This window comes from Branchiostoma belcheri, unplaced genomic scaffold (genome assembly GCF_001625305.1).
Source record: "Branchiostoma belcheri isolate BF01 breed outbred unplaced genomic scaffold, Haploidv18h27 scaffold37, whole genome shotgun sequence".
NCBI classification, from domain to species: Eukaryota; Metazoa; Chordata; class Leptocardii; order Amphioxiformes; family Branchiostomatidae; genus Branchiostoma; species Branchiostoma belcheri.
The window spans coordinates 462,177-485,452 of NW_017803987.1; the positions used below are offsets into that span (position 1 = coordinate 462,177).

The window sequence follows — 23,276 nt, forward strand, 5'->3', positions numbered from 1 at the left end:
TAAGCATGATCTGCTGTGCTGTGTGAGCAAAGATCAGTTCTGCAGAGAGAAAAATATTGAAAAATATATACCAGTACCAAAAATAAAGACTTGTTCTCAATTACAGTGAAAGGAAAGTGCACTGAAACAAGCTGTATGTTTGTCAGGTTTGATTGAAAATGTAGAATACATGTACCAACTTCTACCAACACAGATGAACTTTCAAGATAAGATTAGAAATGATTATGGCATAGAATGCATGATGTGTTTGCGATGGCAGTTCTATTGATACTTGTTTCAACATGTTTGTCCCATGTAGTTTAGACTTTGTTGAGAACAACTTTCATGACAACAACAATCACAAATTGCTTATAAATTTGTCCAAGGTCTCCCCCTCCCCATTTTAGATTACATCATTCCCTAGCTAGCCTCAGAAAAGGCATATCACTCATTTTGTTTTTCAGTCCCACAAAATGTAGACTATAGTTGAAGACAATTGTTGCATGACCACAACAACAGTCACAGATTGCATAAAATGTCCTAAACAAAATGTCTACAAGCCCCTAAAATTGATACATGTGTACAAGATTTCTGCTTCCCTTTCTAGGTAAACCTTTGTTGCTCTTCGTGATCTTTCACTCCAACCAAAGTTTAGACTAAGTTGGAAACAATAACAATTGTTACAAGACATGTGTACAAGATTTCTGCCTCCCTATCTAGGAAAGCCTTTGTCACTCTTCATGATCTTTCACTCCAACCAAAGTTTAGACTAAGTTGGAAACAATAACAAGAAGCCATAGGCGACAATTCTCCGTGAAGTATTATATATTGCAACAAAAAGAAGTAGCCATTGGCGACAATTCTCTGTGAAGTGTGATAAATCGAACAAAGAAAAATTGTTTAAACGCGCGTCGGCTCAGTCATCTTAAGACGCAACAACCAATCAGAGATGCGAGATGCCTACACGTGACGCGGGAAGGGCGCGCGATGCCCGAAATATTTTTGCGTCAATATTCAGCGCCGTGATTCAAGAGATTAATACCCGGAAACAATTTTTTTCTTGTTTTGAACGCATTAACATGCATTTACGCTAATCTAGTATGATTCAGGGTTACTTTTTTTTAACCTGCCATGGCCAGATTATCTAAAGATGTGTGTATTGTGTGTACAATCTATAGAAAGAGAAATGTACATCAGGTCCGATCATCCGATTTTCACGTTTCGGTTTTTTGGACTCGGTTCATGAACGTATTTTGGTTTGGCTCCTGGAATGTGCAAAAAATGACTCCCGGGACTGTCTACAGGGAACACTCGCACATTCGCGGTGTATCAGGACAGCGCGACTGGTCGTCATTAGCGCAGTAACAGTTGCATAAACGGACGAAACCATTTCAAAGAAATGGGGATGTTTCGAAAATAAGCATTTACTCCAATATCAAAACAGCTACGGTAAAAATAAAAAGACGTGCATCATCCCGGACATAATGCAACACCACATGCGAAATTACACAGAAATGCGACGTACGGAAGAATGCGTTTTGGCTGCGAACATCTTCCAAAAAACTTGGCATCTCTTAACCATGGGCAAAAACATCTGGAACCACTTATAAAAACCACCCCGTATCTGCATGAACTTTTTTGAACCCCACTGCTATTCCAAACAACGCGTTTTTCTGGACCATTCCAATTCGCCTCGTAATTGTAGGGGTGCGTCTGCGATATTACATTGACCGCGAAAGCAGCAACGGCAAAAATACACATTCGTGCATCAACACGGGCATGCCCGCAGACGGCGTATAAAATTGCGTGCCGATTACACAAAGAGAACCCAGTGTTTTGACTGCGAACATGAAAAATCAGCCGATTACAACACTCCGTCCGGAGGTCCTGACCTCCTTCACGGAGTAACAATTGTTACAAGACATGTGTACAAGATTTCTGCCTCCCTATCTAGGAAAGCCTTTGTCACTCTTCATGATCTTTCACTCCAACCAAAGTTCAGACTTAGTTGGAAACAATAACAATTGTTACAAAGACAACAACAATCACAGATATCTTAAAATGTCCTAAGCAAAATGTCTACAAGCCCATAAAATTGATACATGTGTACAACAATAATAATCACAGATATCTTAAAATGTCCTAAGCAAAATGTCTACAAGCCCATAAAATTGATACACATGTACAACAATAATCACAGATAGCTTAAAATGTCCTAAGCAAAATGTCTACAAGCCCATAAAATTGATACAACAATTATCACAGATTGCTTAAAATCCCCCCCCCCCAAAAGAAATGTCTACAAGCCCATAAGATTGATGCCAAATTTCCGCTTCCCTTACTAGGAAAACCTTTGTTGCCCATTTTGATTTTTCACTCCCACTAACGTAGGCAAAAGTGTGGGAAGAACCACCCAGGTGTGCTTATTTGGAGGAGTGCCAGCCAATAGGTGTTTGAGGGACACAGAAATGGCCTAAGGGGGAGGAACATAATTATACCAGGCAGGTGCACAGGGGGAAAACAACAGTGTTATGCCTCCAGGCCAGGGAAGTGTGGCGTCACAGGGTGTGGAGTATACATGGGATGACGCTCGGGCGATTTGGTCAACAAACACGACTCTGCGTAGACAAAGGAAGCAACCTGTTGATCAAGCTGATAAAATGCTTCTACAGAGTTAAAGTTGTCAACAACTGTTGTTTTATAGCCTCCGTACCAGGCTTATAGAACTGGGGGTTTGGTGGTCTTCGGCTGTTTTCTGATTAGCCCAGTTTTCAAAATGGGGGTAATTCAACTGGCTATGTTGTCTATATGCAATCAGAAAATAGCACATAAAAGCTCCATGAAGACCCCCAAACCCCCAGTTTTTTGGCATGCTATGGAGGCTAGATGTTAATTTTCGGGGTTGATGTAACTTATGTACTAGGTTGTAAACAAGTAGATTAGTAAACAACATGCATTAGTAAACAACATGCATGGTACGTCGTTGAAGGTTAGACATCCAGGTAATAAGCGTCTGACCGTATCCAAAATCATATCCAGTTGCTTGAGTAACTGCTTTTTTGGGCGTAATGTGTAACAGGCCACAATCTTAATTCTAAAAAAAGATTTAGGACACAATCATAATCAGTCTTCAAAAAATTTAGTTAGAATGTTGTTGTAATGAGAGATTGATAAAAACAAGCAAAACAATTATTTATTTAAGTTGATAATTCTTAAGGTTCATGATCTGTCACATATACAGCACATACCCAAATATAGTAGCCAAGTCATAGAAAAATCCCTCATTATTTCTTTTATAAAACCTTGAATGAACTAAGATAACTTAATGCAAAAATCTCAGCCACCTCACATGACAATTAAATCTTCTACTCACAGTCAAACACACAACATTGTGACATGTAAGCTAAGTCAACAGTACTGGGTACAAGCAAGGACATTATACATCATGTCTCTGGTACAAGCTTGCAAGGCCTCCGCAAACTGGCCAGCAAATATTTAGGTAGTGTTGTATTGCACAACATCCGGCAAAAAAGTGAAATACAATTTGCTTGTTGAAAGAGGCGCTCGTACGGAAATCCGAAGCTTATGTAAAAAAAAATCTATATTAGATATTCTTGTCAAGTTGTTGTTTAGAAAACTTGCATTGGCCACAGTCCTACTGTTTGGGCACAGGAAATATTGTATTTCAGTAAATAATTGCATTTCACTTTTGCAGGATGTTGGAACACTCCTACAGACATCTTTTCTACTAAAGTTTTCAAGTGGAGAAAGTCAAAGATTGGACATGGGCCACACGTACTTGATGTTGGAACGTAGTCAATAAAGTGTAATCCAGGTAATGCAAGATGCATGCAATCTTGCACGTAGGTCTAGTATTGCCAATATTGCGCAACATACAGTATTTTCATAGTCCCCATTGAAATTTCTCTGGGACATTTTTACGAAAGGTATGCGCTTCAGTAGAGACTTTTTCTACTTCCACTTCTTCCAAGTCTGAGAAATCCGACCCTTGGAGAAATGTCACCGAGTGCGTAGAGACTTGAAGACATCGGGTTTCCCTGGGAGACTTTCCCAGAAGGCAAGCCGAGTTGTGACGTCAGATGTTTTGTCCCCTCGGAAACGCGAGCTGTGACGTGATTGGCTGACGTAAGTCGCTTTGCCACAAATGGTTTGATCCAAGGGGGTACGAGTTTTATAAACCACATACATTTTTATAATTATGTGGAATATTACTGAATTAATCCAGATTATAACTTACTAATATTATATCTTACTCCTATTCCAATACCTTAAAATCAAATTGCTGTGCCATACTTAGATAGTTATTGACTCAAATATACTGAACACCCCTATACGTGTTGGTATGGGCCGCCAAAAATAGAATGTGGGGAAAACAAGTACTCAGAGCACTGCGCTTTTGTTTCGTGACTCACTGCAGAAAAAGCCCGAACCCGTAAGCATCCTGTTGACTGAGCGCAGCACTTCCTTCTCTCTCTTGCCAAGCCCTCCGCCTTTCTGGCAACTAATTTGCAAGGTACAACCCTAAAATGGTGTCAAAGTGTCAGAATTTGTCCCTGAATTTCTTTTTTGTTTCGATGCTTCGACGTGAGCGCTTACGGAAGGCCCGAACTTGGGTTCGCTCCGTTGTTGGGTCTTTTTTTCCTTTTCCCACCGTAGCTTTTCCACCAAATTTGCTGGAGAGTACCCATGTATGTTTGTCTTCCTCTAGGTGCAATCTTTGAGCCGAAGTGTAGGGACATTTCTCCGAGAAACAGTCGTCTCCAAGACCCTTTGTTCACCGACGCTAGAAGAGACGCCGTCGCCATCTTGGAACCCGTCGAACCAGCGCCAAAAAGTCAACGAAAATTCCGTCCCCCAAAACAGACGAGAAACTCCACCAAATTCGCCTTTTCTTCCATGAAACTGGCACAATGAAGGACGAAATCGCAGCAGCTGTTGTCTACTTGACCAGACTGGTCAGGAAAAGCGGCAACTTGAACAAGGACCAGGTACGGAAATTATTTTTCTGCGCTGGGGATTTGTTTGGGCACATCCCTGGCTGGGGGGTACGGGCAAAAAATTTTCACAACAAAGGATTGCCCTCATTTTCTTCAAAAACATCCACTTTTCGTTCTTCAAAAGGAAATATAACTATAATTTTCTGTGGTACAGTGTATTGGTATAGTATCCTCAACGTAGTTGGAGTTTTCTTATTCGATTTTGAGAGTTTTCAGTAGTACTTGGGAGTTGGAAATTTTTACTTGTGAGCTTTTGCAGCTGATAAGAAAAAAAGTCCATATGTTTCCATCAAAAGTGTTTCTTGTCTTCATTAAGTCGTACTTTTCTTGATTTCTGTTAGGATTTCTTTTATCCCTAATCGCAAGATTAGAGGAATGTGAAATTTTCCGCTTCTGTTGGAATGTTTTTGTGGATATGCTAATCTGTTGCTTCTCTCTTTACCATAATTAGTCCCTTGGTTTTTGCATTTTGCATAACAAAACAGTCTGCTAAATTAGCCAGACATCAATAACAAAGGCACAGATTTGCAGCTTAGTGTTTTATTAACTTAAATAAACTAGAAATCAACTTCACTAAGAGCTGTTAATTTTCTAAATTTTCTTGCAAAGTCCCTTCTTCTCTTGCATAATTTTTTAGGAGTCTAATATGTCTTTTTCTTCATTTCTTGTACAAGTAACAATTTGGGAGAACCGAAATTATCTTGCCAAGTTCTTTCTTTTCTTGCATAATTTTTTCAGGAGTCTAATATGTCTTTTTCTCCATTTCTTGTACAAGTAACAGTTTGGGAGAACCGAAATTTTCTTGCATAAATTTTTCCAGGTGTCTAATATGTCTTTTTCTTCATTTCTTTTTACAGGTTGATAGATTTGCAGACAAACTGACCGCTATCATGGTAGAACGGTTCAAGAACCATTGGTACCCCGACTGTCCGGAAAAGGGCCAGGCCTACCGGTGTATACGACTTCAGGAGAGCGAACCAGTGGACACGGTGCTCGAAATGGCAGCTAGCGAAGCCGGAATCAGATATCAGGACTTGGGGCTGGCGAATTCTATCATCATGTGGGTAGACCCTATGGAAGTGTCGTGCAGGTATGTTCAGCTTTATTTTTCTCACCGTGCCCTCTAGAATTTAGTAGAAACTACAGTATGGTTCTTGTTACTTGTAGTCTTGGCTAGATTATCTAAGTTGCAAATTGTAGTTTACTTTATTGTGCAAGTCTAAATATCTCAGAAGCAGAAAATGTTACGTCGTAAACAGTCATGTGCATGGGCTTGCTACTGCTCGTATTGTAAACAGGAAAAAAAGAGGAACCAAATGGTAGATGTCTGGACATGTCACATGTCAAAAGAGGAAGCAAAACAAAATGGGGGGAGTCCCCACCTACACACACATACCTATCAAGATCTCTCCCTCAAATGTGTTTTTCTCTTTTTCTGAATCTTAAGATTTTACAATTTTGAAAATATGTGCTTTTATTTGTTCATTTATTAGTTTGATATATGCTTTACCTTTCCTATTGTGCCTAGTGTGGAATTTTTTTATAAAGCTTGAGAAACAGTCGTGATTTGATCAAATGATAACAGAATTTTTGGAAGAGTAGAAAATGATAACAGAATTTTTGGAAGAGTAGAAAATCATTAAGCAGCAGATTAGCACTCTTGCCCTACTCTTCTTAAGATCCCACGTGTAACGCGCACATGATGACATAAGACCAGGGATGAGCCATACACGAGTCTGAGTCATCTGCATAATGTAGTCATAACCCTAGCCCAGATTCCCTGTCACGTTTCCACTTACTACTAGGTTCACACTTCAGTACAGTCTAGAATCCCTAGCCAGATAGTGAGATAACATGCCAGGATTATCTGTCTGTTTGGTCAATTTCTACTCTTTCTAGCTGCTTCTGAAGCCAGGTAGAGACTGGACTTTGTTGCAGACCCCTAATTTTTGTAGAAATAAGTGCTTCAATGTGCCTCAACTAGAAATTTAGGTACAGTACAATTTTTTTTCGGGTCCCCTAACATAAAATAGAATACCAGCACATCTTACTGCTTCTAGAGAGCTTGAGCCTGAAATTTTGCAGCTAACTCCACAATTTTGAACAAGTAAAATGTGATACAACTGACTTTTTTTCAACAGCACTAGAATTTCTAACCTTCCCTGGTCACGTTTTCAGACAGTCGTGAGCTATTATGGAAATCAGTCTTTCCTTTTCAAACCATAAAAGGTTATGAATATGATAGAAACACGAGTGGCAAGGGTGCTTCAGAAGTCATCCCATTAAAAGGCTTAAATCAAAGAGTTACCACGGGATGTTCTAGAATATTGAGAATGACCTAATGCCCAGGGATATTGCATGGAATAAATCACTTCATGAATATTCATATTAGCATAGTCATGCAATACTGCAATCCTGTCATGTAATGATGTAAGCATATGGTAAATTCGGGTCCCGTGTTTGGAAAAGATTTTACCCCCATCTAAGTAAACAAGACTCTGAACTAGCTTTATCTTTTCTTTGTTCACCATTCTTCAAACTATGTTTGGTTTTTTGTTTTGCTAAAAGACCCCCTTACTTCATGCATAGATCAGAAATAATGCTGGCTACAATACTCCTTCTTTGTAAGGCAAACTAATTTTATCCTTTGTTGGGTCTGAGGGGGTCCAGATACACAAGGCTGACAAACAAGTTATTGTTTCGTCTGGGTATGTGGCTACAGCAAGGAGGACCGATTAACTTTCGTTGGCTCTACAGAAAAGAAACATTTCACAACCTGTTTCTGAGACAAAAGTCTGTGTTGTGAAACACTAGAAGTGTCAGTCGGCCTAAGAAAACATTCTCTAATCAGGACAACAATCGAGGTGCCAATCTTCATTTGCACAAACAGTGCTGGCAAGAGAGCCAGAAGCAAAATAAAAACAAGCTTAATTTTGAAACAATTCTCTATGTACATCACAGCATGGTAATTTGTGTTCATTTTAGCAAAAAGTAGCGCTGCAAATGTGGGCTTTTGAAGATCTGCCCCCCACCACTTCAACCCTAGCCATCCACCCAATATGGACACAGTAGAACAGCTGACATACGCAGACCTTATCTGGACAATGAGGCGTAAAGCATGACCCACTCAGAGGTCATGCATATTGCATGTCCACCTTTGTTTAGTTCAGCGAGCAAAACACCAAGAGGAGCTGTGTTTTGTTGTTGTTTTTTGACCTCTTCCACTTCTTTGAAAAGTTTCCTGAACAAAGCATTGAAGGAGCTCTTTTTTTGTCAAAAGCATGGAAGCTTTTCAAGAAACAGACATATCGCGAAAAGAATGCATACAATTTGAAGTAAAAATAAACACAATGCTATGGCCAAATCCTCAGTTACTAACAGGATGGTTCAGGAATTTTGTTTTACAAAACCCAGAGCTTCATTGCATCAGATGATTCTGTGATAGAGTTCCAGTCTGTATTGTGTATACCCAGATCAGTTATGTAGCGTTTCCATTGCTGTATTGGCTGAACTAAGTATAAACAAAGAGATGGGACTATGTCTCAGAAGAGCCTTCCTAGAACCCTACCCTCTTATTCTAGTCTTTTCAGCAATTTTTGGTTCCCAGGCTTTTTGAAAAGCCTCCCCTTTTCTTATGTTTATATCCCATATGGCAGATTTTGCGCAGTGGGGTCCTAAATGGTTCTGCAGCTGGCCCTTATAAATGCTGACCGTAACAAAGCCCCAAGACGCCCTCCCTAGTGCTTCTCTGTGATTCTGTGTTATTGTGCACTTATCAGCGTCATGCACAAGGGACCGTGCCTGAAAGGCTTTGCATACCCCTGGGTTTTTCATTGAACTGGTGATTTAAGTATTGTTTGCAACAGCTGGCCTCCCTAGGCCCCCAAGGCACCAAAATCTCAGCTCTTCATCACGAAGCTCCTATTGTATTAAAATCCAATTGTAATCATTTCCCATATCAATTTCCTTTGGTACAATAGGGGAACATAATTGCCATGTCTTTGGGCAAGATTTTGTTAAATCTCGCTTTGAAACCTATTAGTCGTATTTCAGAGCATGCAAATTAAATGAAACTTAATTCTACAACATTTCTACAGTGTCTAAAAAACAAAACAAGTTGCTACACTACACTATGCCGAAAACAAGAAACCTTTACTTTAATGCTACACTGCTCTATTTAGGAAACTGTAGTCATCCCAGTGGAGAGGTACAGGAAGAACCTTGTTGATAAAAATAAGTCATGTATACATGACCTGATGGAAATCATCCATGCTTCCTCGGTACACAAAAGACCTGAAGGCCGTGTCGGGTTGCCCTGATCTCAAGACTCCAGGCTTTTGTTGTCACTGTTTACTGCACCTATCAATTTGATCTGGGAGGGGTTACTGACGGATTAAAAGCCTTGGTGACAGCTGTTGGTTTGGTTGAAGTCAGCCTTTGTTTACAAACACAGCTGTCGTATTTAGGGGTGGGCTTGTGAAGGGTTATACACCAATCTTGTCGTCTTTTAACCCTTTTCGTACAGTCTTCTGGCACGTTTTGGTTACAGGGTTAAGCAGCAGGGAGAAGGTTAAGTTGATAGAAGTGCACTCTTAGATATTGGAACTGGAGACTATTTTTTTTCATAGCCTGACAGTGAGTGTCCATGTTTGAGGATTGAACCAGCCAGATACATTTTACATTTGGTTGGAATCATTCAGAATGTAGACTCTGTATTAGCTATGATTTTTGTTACTCTGGAAACCAGACTTAAAACTAAAACACCCACTCTCTCTGTCCTGTCCAGGTTTGGCCATGGCTTCGATAGAACCGTGCACACCATCGCGAGATTCGACAACAAGCAGCCGACCATCCAGTACCCACGTCCTTCGTCAGGCGATGGCAAAATCTCACCCGACTTCCAGTACTACCCCGCACCCATTCAACCTATCCCCATCGTCAACAACTCCAACAGTATCTACAACAAACCCGCGTTATGTTCGTGAAGCAGGGTTTCTTCCTCCGATGGGCCACAAGACCGGTCGCGTAGGACCGCCTGCCGACAAGTACCACTGGGTAAACAAGAACAAACCGGTCACAGCAAACTAGCTAGGTAGCGACCTGCGGCTTGCCTCAGTAGTTTTGACAGTATTTTTAGAGTTAGGCAGTTTCTGTAGTATTTTTCTATGGAAATTGAAAACTAGTAGAACATGTACAGGTTTTGTGGGGTATTTTGTGGCCAAATATTTCAAATGATCTTGCAGTGAAGAGGCTGTGTATAGGGGTTTGTTGCATACTCAAGTTGGAGAGATGGAATGGATTGCAGATGGTTGTTAAGTGGTCGGGTACCTTTACTATGACTTTTTGAGAATGTTTTTAAAAGTTGTCAGTATTCCGGAACAATAGTCAATATTTTGTGAAGAAGATTAAATTTCTATGAGGTTTCTTGTGCTTGTTTTGTGTATATTGTACATTTAGATAGGAAAAACATAGTGTCAATATTTCCTGCATGTTTCAAGTTTATAACCATCGTGTAAAATACTGTACGTATTTGTGGATGCTGTTTTTCCAAGATTTTTAAGATGAGTGCGATATTTTCTGCCCAAATTTTTGAGAAATGCTGTCATTGAGGAAAGATGCATTTTGTACAAATGAATGTTTTTTACTGTAACAGTAACATCTTGACAACGCTGTACAAATATGTAGCCAATATCGAGAGAGCCATTCTGCTAACAGAAACGGCTTGTATTTGTACATACATGGCCCGATTTGGGGGCATTTTGTGGACCAAGAAAGTATTTTTGCCAGTATAGTTGTTTCCCCCATATCCCACCCTGTGCAAACAACTGTATATATGGAATGTTGCAGAGACGAAATCGGGGGAACGTTTTGTCGGATATTTGTACAGAATGTTGGACTTTTCTTGTGCAGCAATATTTTAGCAGAAATTATAGTGTTGTTTGTAGATACAGAGAGTTGTAACAATTGTAACATTAAAATATACTTTTGTGTTGATGTAATGTTCAAAGAACAATTGTCATACTTCTGATTGGTCAAAGAAAATGGCTCATGATTGTTGATATCTGCTTCAACTTTTCAATCCACAGTTTAAGTCCTCATATCTAGACCAGTAAAATTTACCCACCAGGATTGGTCCTCCACTAACCAATCAGGAGTGTGAAAATGTTTGAATTCTGTAAACTGATTATGTGTGTCGTACTACCTAGTTATGTTAACCATAGACGACGTGAATTCAAGTCTGCTTGGATTTGTTAAGACTAGGTGTTAGACATAGGGTAAGACATAGTCTTGTGAATGTTTTCCGACCGTGCAGCTATTTACCCATTGAACCTGGTCTCTAGTGTAAAATGTCTTTGTGTTAACCAGGCAATAGGGGGATACGGGACTCTGAACAGCCAGTTTTAGGAAGGAAACAATTGTTTATTCTACCATTCCAAAACCATGCGTCTGACTTTGTAATTTTCACTATAGTATTTTCATGCTCTGCATTTAAATAGTGCTGCTAACAGATAAAAATATTGTACAGTACTTAAACAAAAGCATTCCTCTTTATAGGTATATATACTGTTGACCTTTGATCCAATATGGCTGCCTTCAGAGCCCCCCTCCCCCACCTAGAAGGTCATGGTGGAGGTCATATCTCTGCTCGACTACCTCACTTGGGGACGTCTGCATGATATGTGTGAAAAAAAGATGCCAGTGTTTGATATGTAACGGGTAGCAGCAAACTCTGACCAAAATAAATTTTGTAATGTTTTTATCGTAACTGTTGTCCGGCTTGTAGTCCTCTTTTGGTCTTATTGTTATTTGTTACTTGTAGTGTCATCATAAATTAAGAAGGATATTGCATTACGACATCATTCTCTGAAACATACTTAACTTTCATACATCAAGTACTAGTATTTCTGAAACCAAGTAATGTCCTTGGTAAATTGAGGTATCATTGGCAGCGACATTTGAAACAACAATACTTCTTAGTTCAACGTTATGAGAAGCAGCCCTCGGTCATATTGCTCTAAAAGAAAATTGCCTGTTTTGCTATTTCTGTGATGTTGAACTAGAACTATAACCCACTGCATGGCATGCTGGGATAGCACTCTGCTCTGCTCTGAAGCTGTTGGATCTAAAATTTTGTGGAAAAGGAACTGAGTTTTTCTTGGTGTAATTTGGTGCTGGATATTTCGTTTTATAAAATTTTACAAATGTACACTTTAAGTGGTGTGACCAGCTTAATTTAGAATGACAAAGTAATCAAAAACTAGAAAGGCCAACATTTGCTCGGGAGCAAATGCAGCAAATGGCTTCACCACGTCCCCTGTACCAAAAATGGGCCTATCCCCCTCCTGCACGAAATGGATTGTTCCTAAATTACCCCTGTCTATACCCCCATAGTGTAGTCTATACCCCATAGTGGTGAAGCCATAAAAACAGTATGTCTTCACCACATAGTGGTGGAGCCATAATGATGGGAAAGAACAGGTGATGATAAAGGGTCAAAGGTCACTAACTGGCCTGCCACACCCGGAAGTGACAAGGCTGTGAGAAGAGACAAAGGTTGATCAGCTGTTAGTACTTCGAACATCGAAATGGAACAGGTCTCAGAAGTTCGGTGACATTGAACCTGTAATGTCATGCTTTTATAGCACTGTAGCAGCGTTCAACCACGATCTTCTGACAGGAATAAGTCATACAGACTTGAAAATTGACCATGGAAGGAGAGCAGGTAAATAACGTAAATCATGCTCGTTTTCAAATAATTATATAATATTTACAGCACTGAGTAAAGACGTGCACATTATTTGTTGGGGTGTTTTAGACATTAGGTAAAATTTTGTATGCAATAAAGGTAGTCTCACTGAACTTTTGGGAGCAAAATTTAACCGGTAAACCTTGAGATTCGTAACGTACAACCGATACGAAACGACGATATGCAACTTGCTATGCTGACGCATAGGCGGCCTCTAGCGGAGCAGACGTGCATTACCAGAACGTGAATTAAAGGCATTTTGGCATACATTAGTGTATTATAAGTAGTATTTCTTTTATCCATGTTGTATAGCAGTGTAATGTTGTTTTTATATGATTGTGTAATATGTTCAATGTTGTCGTTATGTGTATTAAACTTGTGGAATCCAGGAAGATTAGTTGCTCTTGCTGTTGCTTTTGCAAGTAATGGATATCTCAATTAAGTATCAAATATGATCCAACTTTGGTTTAAACATGTTAGATGACAGGCACAAGGACTTGGACATCCTTGTGTTTACGTAGTTTTTGCACAGTTGTGTGGCCCAAGGGCTACAGAAACGGCGATATGCGCCACCCTATACCCCACTCAAACACGGAGCGTATATAAAAGACTAAACAGTTAAATATCATCTTCTAAATGTTAATCATTATCTTTCAACTTTACTACATGAACAGCAAGATTTTCCGGAAGTTGTGTGTCTGAATGTTGGAGGTCTTCATTTCACCACGTCACTGTCCACTCTGCGCAAGCGCGAGGACTCCATGCTGGCCGCCATGTTTAGCGGACGTCATCACGTGACCAAGGACAAGGTCAGAAACTCTGACTGATTGATTGATTGACTGACTGATTGATTGATTGATTGCTTGATTGATTGATTGATTGATTGATTGATCGATCGATGGATCGATCGGTCGATTGGTCGATCGATCGATCGATTCATTCATTCATTCATTCATTCTGACTGATTGATTGACTGATTGATTGATCGATCGATCGATTGATGGATCGATTGATGGATCGATCGGTCGATTGGTCGATCGATCGATCGATTCATTCATTCATTCATTCATTTACTGCATGATTGGAGACACCGTTGTTTGAAATACATTAATTGCAAAGCGCATGCCCCCCCCCCAAATGCACGTACAATTTCCTAATACTAAAAAAAATCGTAAAATCATACTTATTGCGTGTCAAATACAATTTTTGCAGATTAATCACCCAGTATTAAATCAGACTTTAAATTTAACTTTATTCAAGAAATACTCGACAAAATCTCGACGACTTTTGGCATATTTTTCGATTTCAGGACGGCCGTTACTTCATCGACCGTGACGGGACGAACTTCGGCCACGTCCTCAACTTTCTCCGCTCGGACGAACTCCCACCGCCCGCTGTAGCATCCTCGGTCGTCACCGAGGCCGAATTCTACAACATCCACGACTTAGTGGAACAAACCTTCAACAAAATGCCAAGTCTTTTCGCCCAACATGTTCTCAAGCGAGAAAGGACGAAATATGCGCAGGACTACCCTAAGATTTTAGGAATCATGCAAGAAATTGCGTCAAAAGCACGACAGGGAATCGAGGCGTCGTGTCGCAAACGGGGGTTCTCAACTTTTCGGAGCAAGTCGACCTTGACCGAGCTTGTCGTCGTAATTTCGGATCCGAAAAGTGCCGAAATACCCTCTGAGGTGCTGGATCAAAAGAGTCACGACTGTGTGACAGAAAAAGCGTTTGACTTGTCGTTTTCTCTCGATGACGTCGGGGACGTCGACAAGTTCCGTCACTACGTCCTGACCGAGTTTACCCGAGTCGAGCACGTCGGGCTTCCTCGGCAATGTTCGTACAAGGTGTGCTTCGGGACCGAGTGCCTGGACGTCGTTTCTCCCAGAAGTCTGTTCGGCCCGCGGTGGCTGACTCCGCAGGAACACGAGGAGCACTGCGCATGCGTGACGAGGGAGATCCGTTGCCTGGCAACATTGTTTACCTTCAGATTTACCTGGGACAAATAATAACAATGTATTCCATATGAAAGTAAACATAATTGAAGAAATATTAATGGTATACTACGGCTCGGCTATGGTGGGCAAAGAAACCTACCTTGGTGAATTGAAACGGAGGCAGTTTTCAAGAAAATATGCAAACAAGGGTAAAGACCTAACTTAGAAAACAAATCACTACAAAACTTGACATTGGTAATGTTTGCTAAACAGCGCCAGTATACCCTTACTTTTTCATGCAGTGGCTTAAAAGGATGGGAATAACAGACTAATAAATGATTTTCATTGAACAAAGGCGATATCAATTATTAAATACATCCTCGTAAGGACGCAAAGAGATCGATACTAGCCGAGATTACAGAATTTTATTCACTTGAACTCAAGATGTTTCCTCTGGATTTGTCAACATAAAATCAATCATGTCCTTGATGCAATCGATATAACAAATTTCCTTCTTATTGAGTATTGTAAGGCCACAGCAAGTAATTTGTATGGATGACATCCCCGCGCGCATTAATTTTCGCCTGATTTTGGGGGGAAAAAAACAAGAAATTTTGTTGCCCTCTGACAGTGGTCATCATGCCGAAAATGGGCAAAGATGTCTGTTGCCATGCCGGAAGGTGGATGGCAGATAACTGTGAAGAGAGGAGACAAGAAAAGGCTCTGATTTAATGTTTTGTTTCTTACTTTGACGCAGTGATATGTGATGCTGGCTGTGTATATGTGATGTTCCCACTGAATCAAAACCATTTGTACAATGATTGAGTCAAAATTTTAAAATGTAGGAACCTTGTTTTTTCGGCCCGTCTGGTTTTTTTTTCGCCCGCACGCATTAGATTTGGAGTCTGCGGAGGGTGTCATCCATAAAATTTACTTGCTATGGCCTAATGGAACCTTTAATTTTTTTCTAAAGATGCGTGCGGCTTGTCACGTACGCACCTGAAAAAAAGAGGTGTAACGACAGTAGTAAGTGACGTCGACGATCACATGGTGCCGTCCCGTACCTAGCGGAGATATCACCTATTGTCCTTATATCTTAGTGCATACCTGGTAGAGATGTCTCCTATTGTTAGACAGGAGTATAAATTCTAGGGTCTTGCTGGGGTACCGGTCGTCAGACGTGTGCACATTTTCGGACGGAGAACCACAACTTTCGTCTATCTTCACACAAGGTGAGTTATGCGTTATTAGTCTACTGATAATCGACATTTGATTCCGATATGCGTGTCTACTTTAATGACCATAGCCTAGAAATATCATTGGCACAATCATTGAAAAAAGTCTCGTTGTACACTTAAGCTTAAGCTTCTTGTCGCTTCTTTGTAATGGTGACTGAGATTGTGAATGAATTGAGGACTGTGAGGTTGTCCGTATTACAGTATATACGTATTCAGTTTAGAGGTTACCCTTGCAAATTCTTGATATATTTTTGGAATTCGACATGTGCAATACAGGACATGGTGGTGAGATACTCTAGCTGTAGCTAGCTAATTTTAACCTCACCACCAGACATACAGGTATACAGTGACAAAATACATGACAAAAACAACAGGGAACAGCAAATGGGTAAAAAAAAATGGCAACACGGTGATTATAGTAATGAATAATAATGAATGGTAAGGCAGAACATGCTTTGTAGGCGCTAATCTAATACAAACCGTTTAGTATCAATAACGTAAGTTTAGGTGATTGTCAAAATGTTACAGTTTGTATCTGAGTGTAAATCGGGGGATCCTCTAAGTAAAATGTTACATAAGAATTGTTCAGACATGTTGTGTACATCAAAGATAGAGCCTACCAGGTTCTGTAGATTGCTGAGTGGGGTGACTCTTTGCTGATATTATATACTGGGCAGTGTAACAGAAAATGTATTTCTTTTTGTTGAAGAAGTTGACAAGAGTTCTAAAGAAACAGACGAGATGGGACCGCTCCGTGTGGCTACGATCAGTCTCCTGGTTGTTGTGGCGTTGTTGCTGATGACCATGGACGCCGACGGACGAAAACGTGGTCGGGGAAGGGATCGTGAGGACAGGGGCCTGCGGAATCAAGAAGGACCGCTGCCGTGGAGGGGGGGAAATCCACCGAGCGGAGAAAAAGAGAGCGACGGGGAGGGTCGTGGAGGGGAAACAGAGGAGAGCGGAGGGCGCCGAGGACGGCCCCGTGGAAGGGGGAGGCAGAACAGCGGCAGTGGGGAAGAAGACAGCGCTGAGAGCGGGCTCAGTAGTGAGGAGGGTTCCCCTAGCGGCCCCAAACCGAATCGCCGCCCTCGTGGCAGGAGACCAGGTAAAACTAAAAGCAAGGACTCGCCTTCAAGTAAAAGTACAGCCAACTACTTAGTATGAAATCTTTGCGAAATTGTGAAGAAACGTGCTAGAAGCTTAGCATGAACAGAGACGTGCTTTCCCAATATTTTTGCATGTCATGCTCATTAAAAAAAAAAGACAGATATATCAAGGAGCTTGCATTTATCTAGAATCGTTAACAGACGAGACAATTTTAGAACACGCACGATATTCCTTGTGTACGTTGATCTGTATGAGATGTCAATCATGATGACTCTTTGTTCATTCTGTTCACGCGAAGGTCATAAGGGAGACGGACAAGATGGGGAAGACCGCCCGGGTGCCAGTGGCGAGGGCTCCGGTGGGGAAGACCGCCCGGGTGCCGGTGGCGAGGGCTCCGGTGGGGAAGACCGCCGGGTGCCGGTGGCGGGTGCCGGTGGCGAGAGCTCCGGTGGGGAAGACCGCCCGGGTGCCGGTGAGGAAGGCTCCGGTGGGGAAGACCGCCCGGGTACCGGTGGGGAAGGTGAGGGTCCATCGGGCACTGGTGACGAAGGCCCGCCGGGAGCAGGCGAAGAAGGCGCCGGCGGGGAAGGCAACGAGCCCCCCGGCGGTGACACTCCCGTAGTTCTCCCGACCCAGGTCCCGTCTGCATAATGTGTTTCTATACACACTTCAAACATGGACACTATAATTACATAGAAGTCCTTGCTCCGAATTGTTTTTCTTAAGAATGCTTATCATTATCTATCACTCCCGCAGAATATGCATTCTTTTGTAGTGAAACCGATTCAGAAGTAGCATGTTTGGTTCAGACGTTTGCACTTTGAGCTTGTCTCCAAATTAAGGTGAAATAAAATTGTCTTGCTGCTAATTGCGTATTTTCACTTTGTCTTTATAATATCTTCATGTACGGAGAGTCGGAGATATTGTTTTCGCCCTCCCCCTTTCTCTCTCTCTCTCTCCTCTCTTTCTGCATGTGTGTGTGTGTGTGTGTGTGTGTGTGTGTGTGTGTGTGTGTGTGTGTGTGTGTGTGTGTGTGTGTGTGTGTGTGTGTGTGTGTGTGTGTGTGTGTGTGTGTGTGTGTGTGTGTGTGGTGCGTGCGTGTGTGTGTGTCTGTCTGGATTCCAAGTTATGAAATAGTGGGTGTCCATGGATGGTTGGGATTTTTCATATCTATTTTCCGATCTGGCGAACAAATCGCTCTATATCGACCTGTGTACGGTTGTGCGGTACAGTAAACATTAGTGACGACTTGTTTTGTGTCAGACGGTAGTACCTTAACGTTGTGAAGCACTGTCTCTCTCAGTTACATCTTCACAGAATCGAAATTCTCTCACCACCAACGATCCATTTCAGGGAAGGTAAGTCTGTGTAAAGTTGTCTTCTTTTAAGTCAGGGGAGGGATTTAGTCACACGAGCGACAAACGACAAAAAACTTGGTCGGAAAAAATTAACCATGACTAAAACTGACATCGCGTTATGTCCTCAGCTGTCCCCACTCGGGACATATTTTTTCCAACGTTAATAACCACAACGTTAAAATCCATTAGTTTTTTTTTATTATAATAACCAGGTTTCTGACCACATCTGACTTATGTTCACGTTTGACTTACTACCAGAAAACTAGGCGTAGTTGTTGAGGGGAAAGTCAGACGTGGGGCTACAACGGAGGCGAATACCATGCAGGCAAAGTGGACCCCCCACTATGATGGCCAGCTAACTCCTCTTAGTCAGCTACATTCCTTTTTAAGCCGATTTCTATTATTTATTCCGCCTACAAGGGACTCTGGTACAACTTTATGGAGCTAGCTATAGAGTCCGAAGTAGGTTGCTTTTCGCACTTTTGTGTCCGTGCGTTTATGCCTGTGTGTATGTGTGTGTGTCTAGCTGTGTCTCTGTGTGTGTCCGAGTGGGTATGCATGTGTGTGTGTCCGTGTGTGTCTAATTATGTGTGCATGTGTGTGTGTGTGTGTGTGTGAGTATATCTCAGATGAGTGTGTGTGTGTGTGTGTGTGCGTGCGTGTGTGTGTGTGTGTGTGTGTGTGTGTGTGTGTGTGTGTGTGTGTGTGTGTGTGTGTGTGTGTGTGTGTGTGTGTGTGTGTGTGTGTTCAGAAAGCTGTACATGTGGTCAGTCGACAGCTATCAATGCCACACACGTATTACTGCATTGTCAGATCCGGAATGGGCCGACAGTTTATCCGGGGTTTCGATCCCTTCTCTATGTACAAAACATCCCCAACAGCCCAGCAACAAACCGATGGGATCATAAGAAGATATTTTATCCACAGAAATTTCTAATAAAGTTTTCGCTACTACACAAATAACAATAAGCTAAACATAATGCGTGTTTGCTTATAACGTATATATATGGCTTCAAACAGTCATGCCTTCAAATATCAGAGTTATCAACCAAGAATTGAGGTGTTCAAAAACTCGTATTTCCCCAGAACTATCGTAGACTGGAACTCGTTGCCACCAAGCACAGTTGGGGCACCATCACTAGAAAGCTTTAAACAACTCCTGCAATTAAATGTGCAAAGATTGAGTGTAACAAGTCGTTTGGTGTGATATAGCTAGCTGCCGCCGCGCCGCGTGCCTGCGAAGCTGGTGTGTTACGCCGAAGAGCGGTTATACCGGCTATACCGATACAGATATGGCTTTTATATTACTCTCCAAGCAGAGATTTAGGCTCCTCTTTATTCTTTATTCTTTTTAGGCGTTTTTATAAAGATTTCATTTTTGCTTGGCATATATACTGCCCTGCAAATTAAAATACCTTACCAGTTTGATACTGTCTTGCAGAGATCTGTCTGGAAATTCCTCGCACATGGCTTTATCCTTCGTCTGACTTGAAAATATAATCTTATTGCAACCAATATGTTTTCTAGTGCTCGATCGCGTTACAATTTATCGCACGTCAGTATCTTGACATATAATCGATGAACTTTGTTGTCACAGCGGGTATGATGAATTACAGGCAAGGCATGACAATATTATCTGTAAACTTCAACACCCTGTATTCACCAGTTTCCCATCCCCAGAATGCAATGCGAAAATAGGGGGTAACCCTCAATTGCATAGGACTCGAAGGCATCGGAATGATCCTGTTGACGTTAAACAGCTTGCTTTTCACTGCGTTTTGAGGTGTTCGGACAGTTTATGCTCAACATTAATTGAATCACTATGGGCCGAATCTGAAAACAAATAGAGAATGAATTTTTTAGAATATGTGATTTGTAACGTTATAGTGGTAACGCTATACTGCTGCTGTAACGTTACAAACCACATGTTCCATGTTGAAAAAAACACGGTCAGATTCGGCCCATAGTAATTTAATTAATGTTTCATTGAGCATAAAATGCCGCAACACCTCAAAACACGGTGAAAAACAAGCTCTTTAACGTCAACAGGATCATTCCGATGCCTTCCAGTCCTATGCAAATGAGGGTTACCCCCTATTTTCGCATTGCATTCTGGGGATGGGAAACTGGTGAATGGAACAATATTCTACTGTTCAACTTGATACAATGTGCATTTTCACATATAAAGTACTGCACATTTTGAATACTTAGTAGATAGTTAGCCGGCTATGGAATTACAATTTACTTACTAACTTAACAACTTACTTACTAACATTTATATGGGGACCAGCCCCTCCAACTTGCTACATAATGTAGTCCAAGACCACAGGGTGTCTGTTGCAGCACCAGTTACCATGGTGACAGTCGTCTGGTCCAGGTCATTGACCTTATATGTGTTTTGAGAAAAAGAAGAAGAAACCTAGCAAAAACAACATGTTTTCCTTCTGCGACTGTAATCATGATAACACATATCTGCGAGTACCTAATATGCTGTACTCTTTTTATAAAAAGTATTTGTATACTGTGCGGTAAGAGTATATACTGTATTCTTATTCAGTCTAATATGCTGTACTACATTTCCTTATCTTTTAAGGACATACCAACGTGCGTAAGCCATGTTCTTCCGTACCGGCTTGCCTCAGAACCTTGTCTTGGTGCTGTTCATGGCGCTCGGTGTAACCGCTGGACCAGTGGGCCGTCTCACCGGGGAACTGGAGCAGACACTGCAGCACATCGCGGAGAAAACCGGGACAGAGAACGATGAAAGCGGGCGTTCAGACCGCTTGCTCTTGTCGGTCATCCTTCAGGACTTCTCAATACTTCTTCAAGACATAGCTGTTGCCATAGAGCGTGAAGCTTTGCGGGGCGAGACGAGTGAAGGAAGCGTAGAAGAAATCGGAGGAGATCAAGAAGAAGAACTGGATGAAGAAGAAGAAGAAGAAAATAATGAAAACATCGCCAGCAACGACGAAAATATTGAACACGTTGCCAACAACGACGAACATGACGAAAATGCGCCGTCTTTCGGGGAGCACTCGCCGCACGCGCAGGCTCAGCCAAACGCCGACCACAACGAGGGGTACTTTTTGGCCACAGACGATCTAGTCCCAGAAGAAGGAATGGAAGAAGTAGATGAAGAAACTGTAGTTGATCTGGCGCCTGAACCGGACACGTGGGTAGTAGAGGAGGAGGAGGAGGAGGAGGAGGAAGAGGAAGAAGAAGAAGAAGAGGAGGAGGAAGGAATGGAGGCCACAGCAAACGATGGATCACTGGATAATGAATTTTCAGTTCTCAGCAAATACCTACCACCATCAGATGGCCAACCAGCAACCGACCATAGGCCAGAAAGTAATGAAGACATTGCCACCAACGACGAAAATAATGATGAAAACATCGCAAACAACGATGAAAATGATGAAAACATCGCCAGCAACAACGAAAATGATGAAATTGAAAACGTTGCCACTAACGACGAAAATAATGCAGACATCGCTAACAACGAGGAACATGATGAAAACATTGTCACCAACGACGATAATGAAAACATTGCCACAAACGTTAACAACGAAAATGATGAAAACATCGCCAGCAACGACGATAATGATGACAATATTGCCAACAACATGCCCTCACTAGAGGATAATGAAGAGGAAGGCACTCATTTCGACGAAAATCATGGCGATGAAGTCAGCCAACCAGCAGCCACCGATGATGCAGTTGATGATGGGTCAGTCATATCTACCGACGACTTCGCCTCGGCTGGAAGTTCTAGAGAATGGTCTCCGTTCGATGAAAATGTGGCGACACTAGGGCGGGGAGGACCGTCGGTGAGTATCCAGCGACCCCACCACACACACGCCGGGCGACACGGCGGCGATAGTGAGGCACCAGACGACCCGGGCCGCCAGCCGTTCAGTGGACGGTGGTCTCCGTTCAGCAGCGACGCCCCGTCCTTCGGGAAGCATCCTCCGCACCCCCACGCTCGTCCCTCCGGCCGACACCTGCCGCCACACAGTCCCGTGAACAACCAGCCCGAAATCCAGCAGGCTCGCTGGTTAGAACTGATCAACAAGGTGCGGAAGCCAAAGGCCAACCCTGCCAGTGTCGTTGGAAGATGGTCACCGTTTGACAAAAATCCGCCAACATTCGGTCGAAATCCCGCCGGCTGAGACATGCATGCCAACGTCAAAAACTAATCTCCAAGCAGATGTTGGGGTGGAAGGTCGACCGTAAAGTTTCCTTAATTCTACCCCACATCTGCTTGGACATTAGTAAAAAAACGGCCTGTAAGACTTAGCTTTATTCTCAACGAGAGAATTCTGGATATGGAGTACGAAATATAAGTTTCATCTAAACATAAGCTATTGTAGGATATATCTTCTAACGCCTAATACAATTCTTTCGAAATGTCTCAACGAATCCAAATAGCTCGAAGGTTCGCCCCTGAGCCGTTGCCAAAATCTCCAGGACTTTTGCGGGAACTTTTGCATTGCCAGATTCTTCCATTCGTCAAAAAAGGCTCTAGATGCTTCAGAAATTAGGCAACTTAGCAATTTATGATTTACATATGTTTACAAGAATTATGATAATAACAATTGTATAACAACAATACTAATATTATAGTAATAAGGAGAAATAAGGATAAAAGTATGATAAGTCAGAGAAATAGCCACATTCTGAATCTAGTGATATTGCTGTCCTTAACGCCTTTGCTGACATGCGTATGGTGCATATGATGTACATAACTGCATTCGCATGATTAAAATGCAAGGATTACAAAAATATGGAGTTTTGTATATTTCCTTTTGACCTCAACTTGTCTGCAATACTTTATAATCATAAAGCGTCACAAGAAGAGTACTGTAAACATTTAGTCAGCGTAGAAAA

At 41.8% G+C, this 23,276-nt stretch overlaps 4 protein-coding genes across 5 annotated transcripts; all 4 read left to right on the forward strand.

Moving 5' to 3' along the window:
* The first annotated feature begins 4,369 nt into the window (after window positions 1-4,369).
* Window positions 4,370-11,758, forward strand: LOC109476271 (maternal B9.15 protein-like). Of its 2 annotated transcripts, none has more exons than XM_019777156.1 (4): window positions 4,370-4,513; window positions 4,709-4,988; window positions 5,855-6,087; window positions 9,784-11,758. In XM_019777156.1, exons 2-4 carry the CDS (start codon window positions 4,911-4,913, stop codon window positions 9,980-9,982), a joined length of 510 nt encoding a protein of 169 aa, XP_019632715.1. In that variant the 5' UTR covers window positions 4,370-4,513; window positions 4,709-4,910; the 3' UTR covers window positions 9,983-11,758. The 2 variants fall into 2 exon arrangements, with proteins under 2 accessions (XP_019632715.1, XP_019632716.1); XM_019777157.1 differs by having other exon boundaries at window positions 4,370-4,432.
* Window positions 11,759-12,428: 670 nt separating this feature from the next.
* On the forward strand, window positions 12,429-14,959 carry LOC109476268 (BTB/POZ domain-containing protein KCTD18-like). Its single transcript, XM_019777153.1, has 3 exons — window positions 12,429-12,720; window positions 13,419-13,553; window positions 14,054-14,959. The coding sequence occupies exons 1-3, from the start codon at window positions 12,706-12,708 to the stop codon at window positions 14,756-14,758; spliced, it is 855 nt and encodes a 284-aa protein (XP_019632712.1). The 5' UTR covers window positions 12,429-12,705; the 3' UTR covers window positions 14,759-14,959.
* A 1,677-nt stretch (window positions 14,960-16,636) lies between these two features.
* LOC109476221 (spore wall protein 2-like) lies at window positions 16,637-17,682 on the forward strand. The gene is made up of 2 exons (XM_019777103.1): window positions 16,637-17,029; window positions 17,330-17,682. The coding sequence occupies exons 1-2, from the start codon at window positions 16,666-16,668 to the stop codon at window positions 17,680-17,682; spliced, it is 717 nt and encodes a 238-aa protein (XP_019632662.1). The 5' UTR covers window positions 16,637-16,665.
* A 3,322-nt stretch (window positions 17,683-21,004) lies between these two features.
* On the forward strand, window positions 21,005-23,023 carry LOC109476222 (uncharacterized protein DDB_G0290685-like). The gene has a single exon (XM_019777104.1). It carries the CDS (start codon window positions 21,005-21,007, stop codon window positions 22,556-22,558), a length of 1,554 nt encoding a protein of 517 aa, XP_019632663.1. The 3' UTR covers window positions 22,559-23,023.
* Window positions 23,024-23,276: the final 253 nt, after the last annotated feature.

What these genes read in the sequence shown, in the direction of transcription:
- LOC109476271 (XM_019777156.1), top strand. Translation starts at nt 4,911, where the DNA reads ATGAAGGACGAAATCGCAGCAGCTGTTGTCTACTTGACCAGACTGGTC. An exon ending in GCAACTTGAACAAGGACCAG is followed by an intron (nt 4,989 to 5,854) that starts GTACGGAAATTA and finishes TTCTTTTTACAG; the next exon opens with GTTGATAGATTTGCAGACAA. An exon ending in CCTATGGAAGTGTCGTGCAG is followed by an intron (nt 6,088 to 9,783) that starts GTATGTTCAGCT and finishes TGTCCTGTCCAG; the next exon opens with GTTTGGCCATGGCTTCGATA.
- LOC109476268 (XM_019777153.1), top strand. An exon ending in ATCACGTGACCAAGGACAAG is followed by an intron (nt 13,554 to 14,053) that starts GTCAGAAACTCT and finishes TTTCGATTTCAG; the next exon opens with GACGGCCGTTACTTCATCGA.
- LOC109476221 (XM_019777103.1), top strand. Translation starts at nt 16,666, where the DNA reads ATGGGACCGCTCCGTGTGGCTACGATCAGTCTCCTGGTTGTTGTGGCG. An exon ending in CCCTCGTGGCAGGAGACCAG is followed by an intron (nt 17,030 to 17,329) that starts GTAAAACTAAAA and finishes GTTCACGCGAAG; the next exon opens with GTCATAAGGGAGACGGACAA.
- LOC109476222 (XM_019777104.1), top strand. Translation starts at nt 21,005, where the DNA reads ATGTTCTTCCGTACCGGCTTGCCTCAGAACCTTGTCTTGGTGCTGTTC.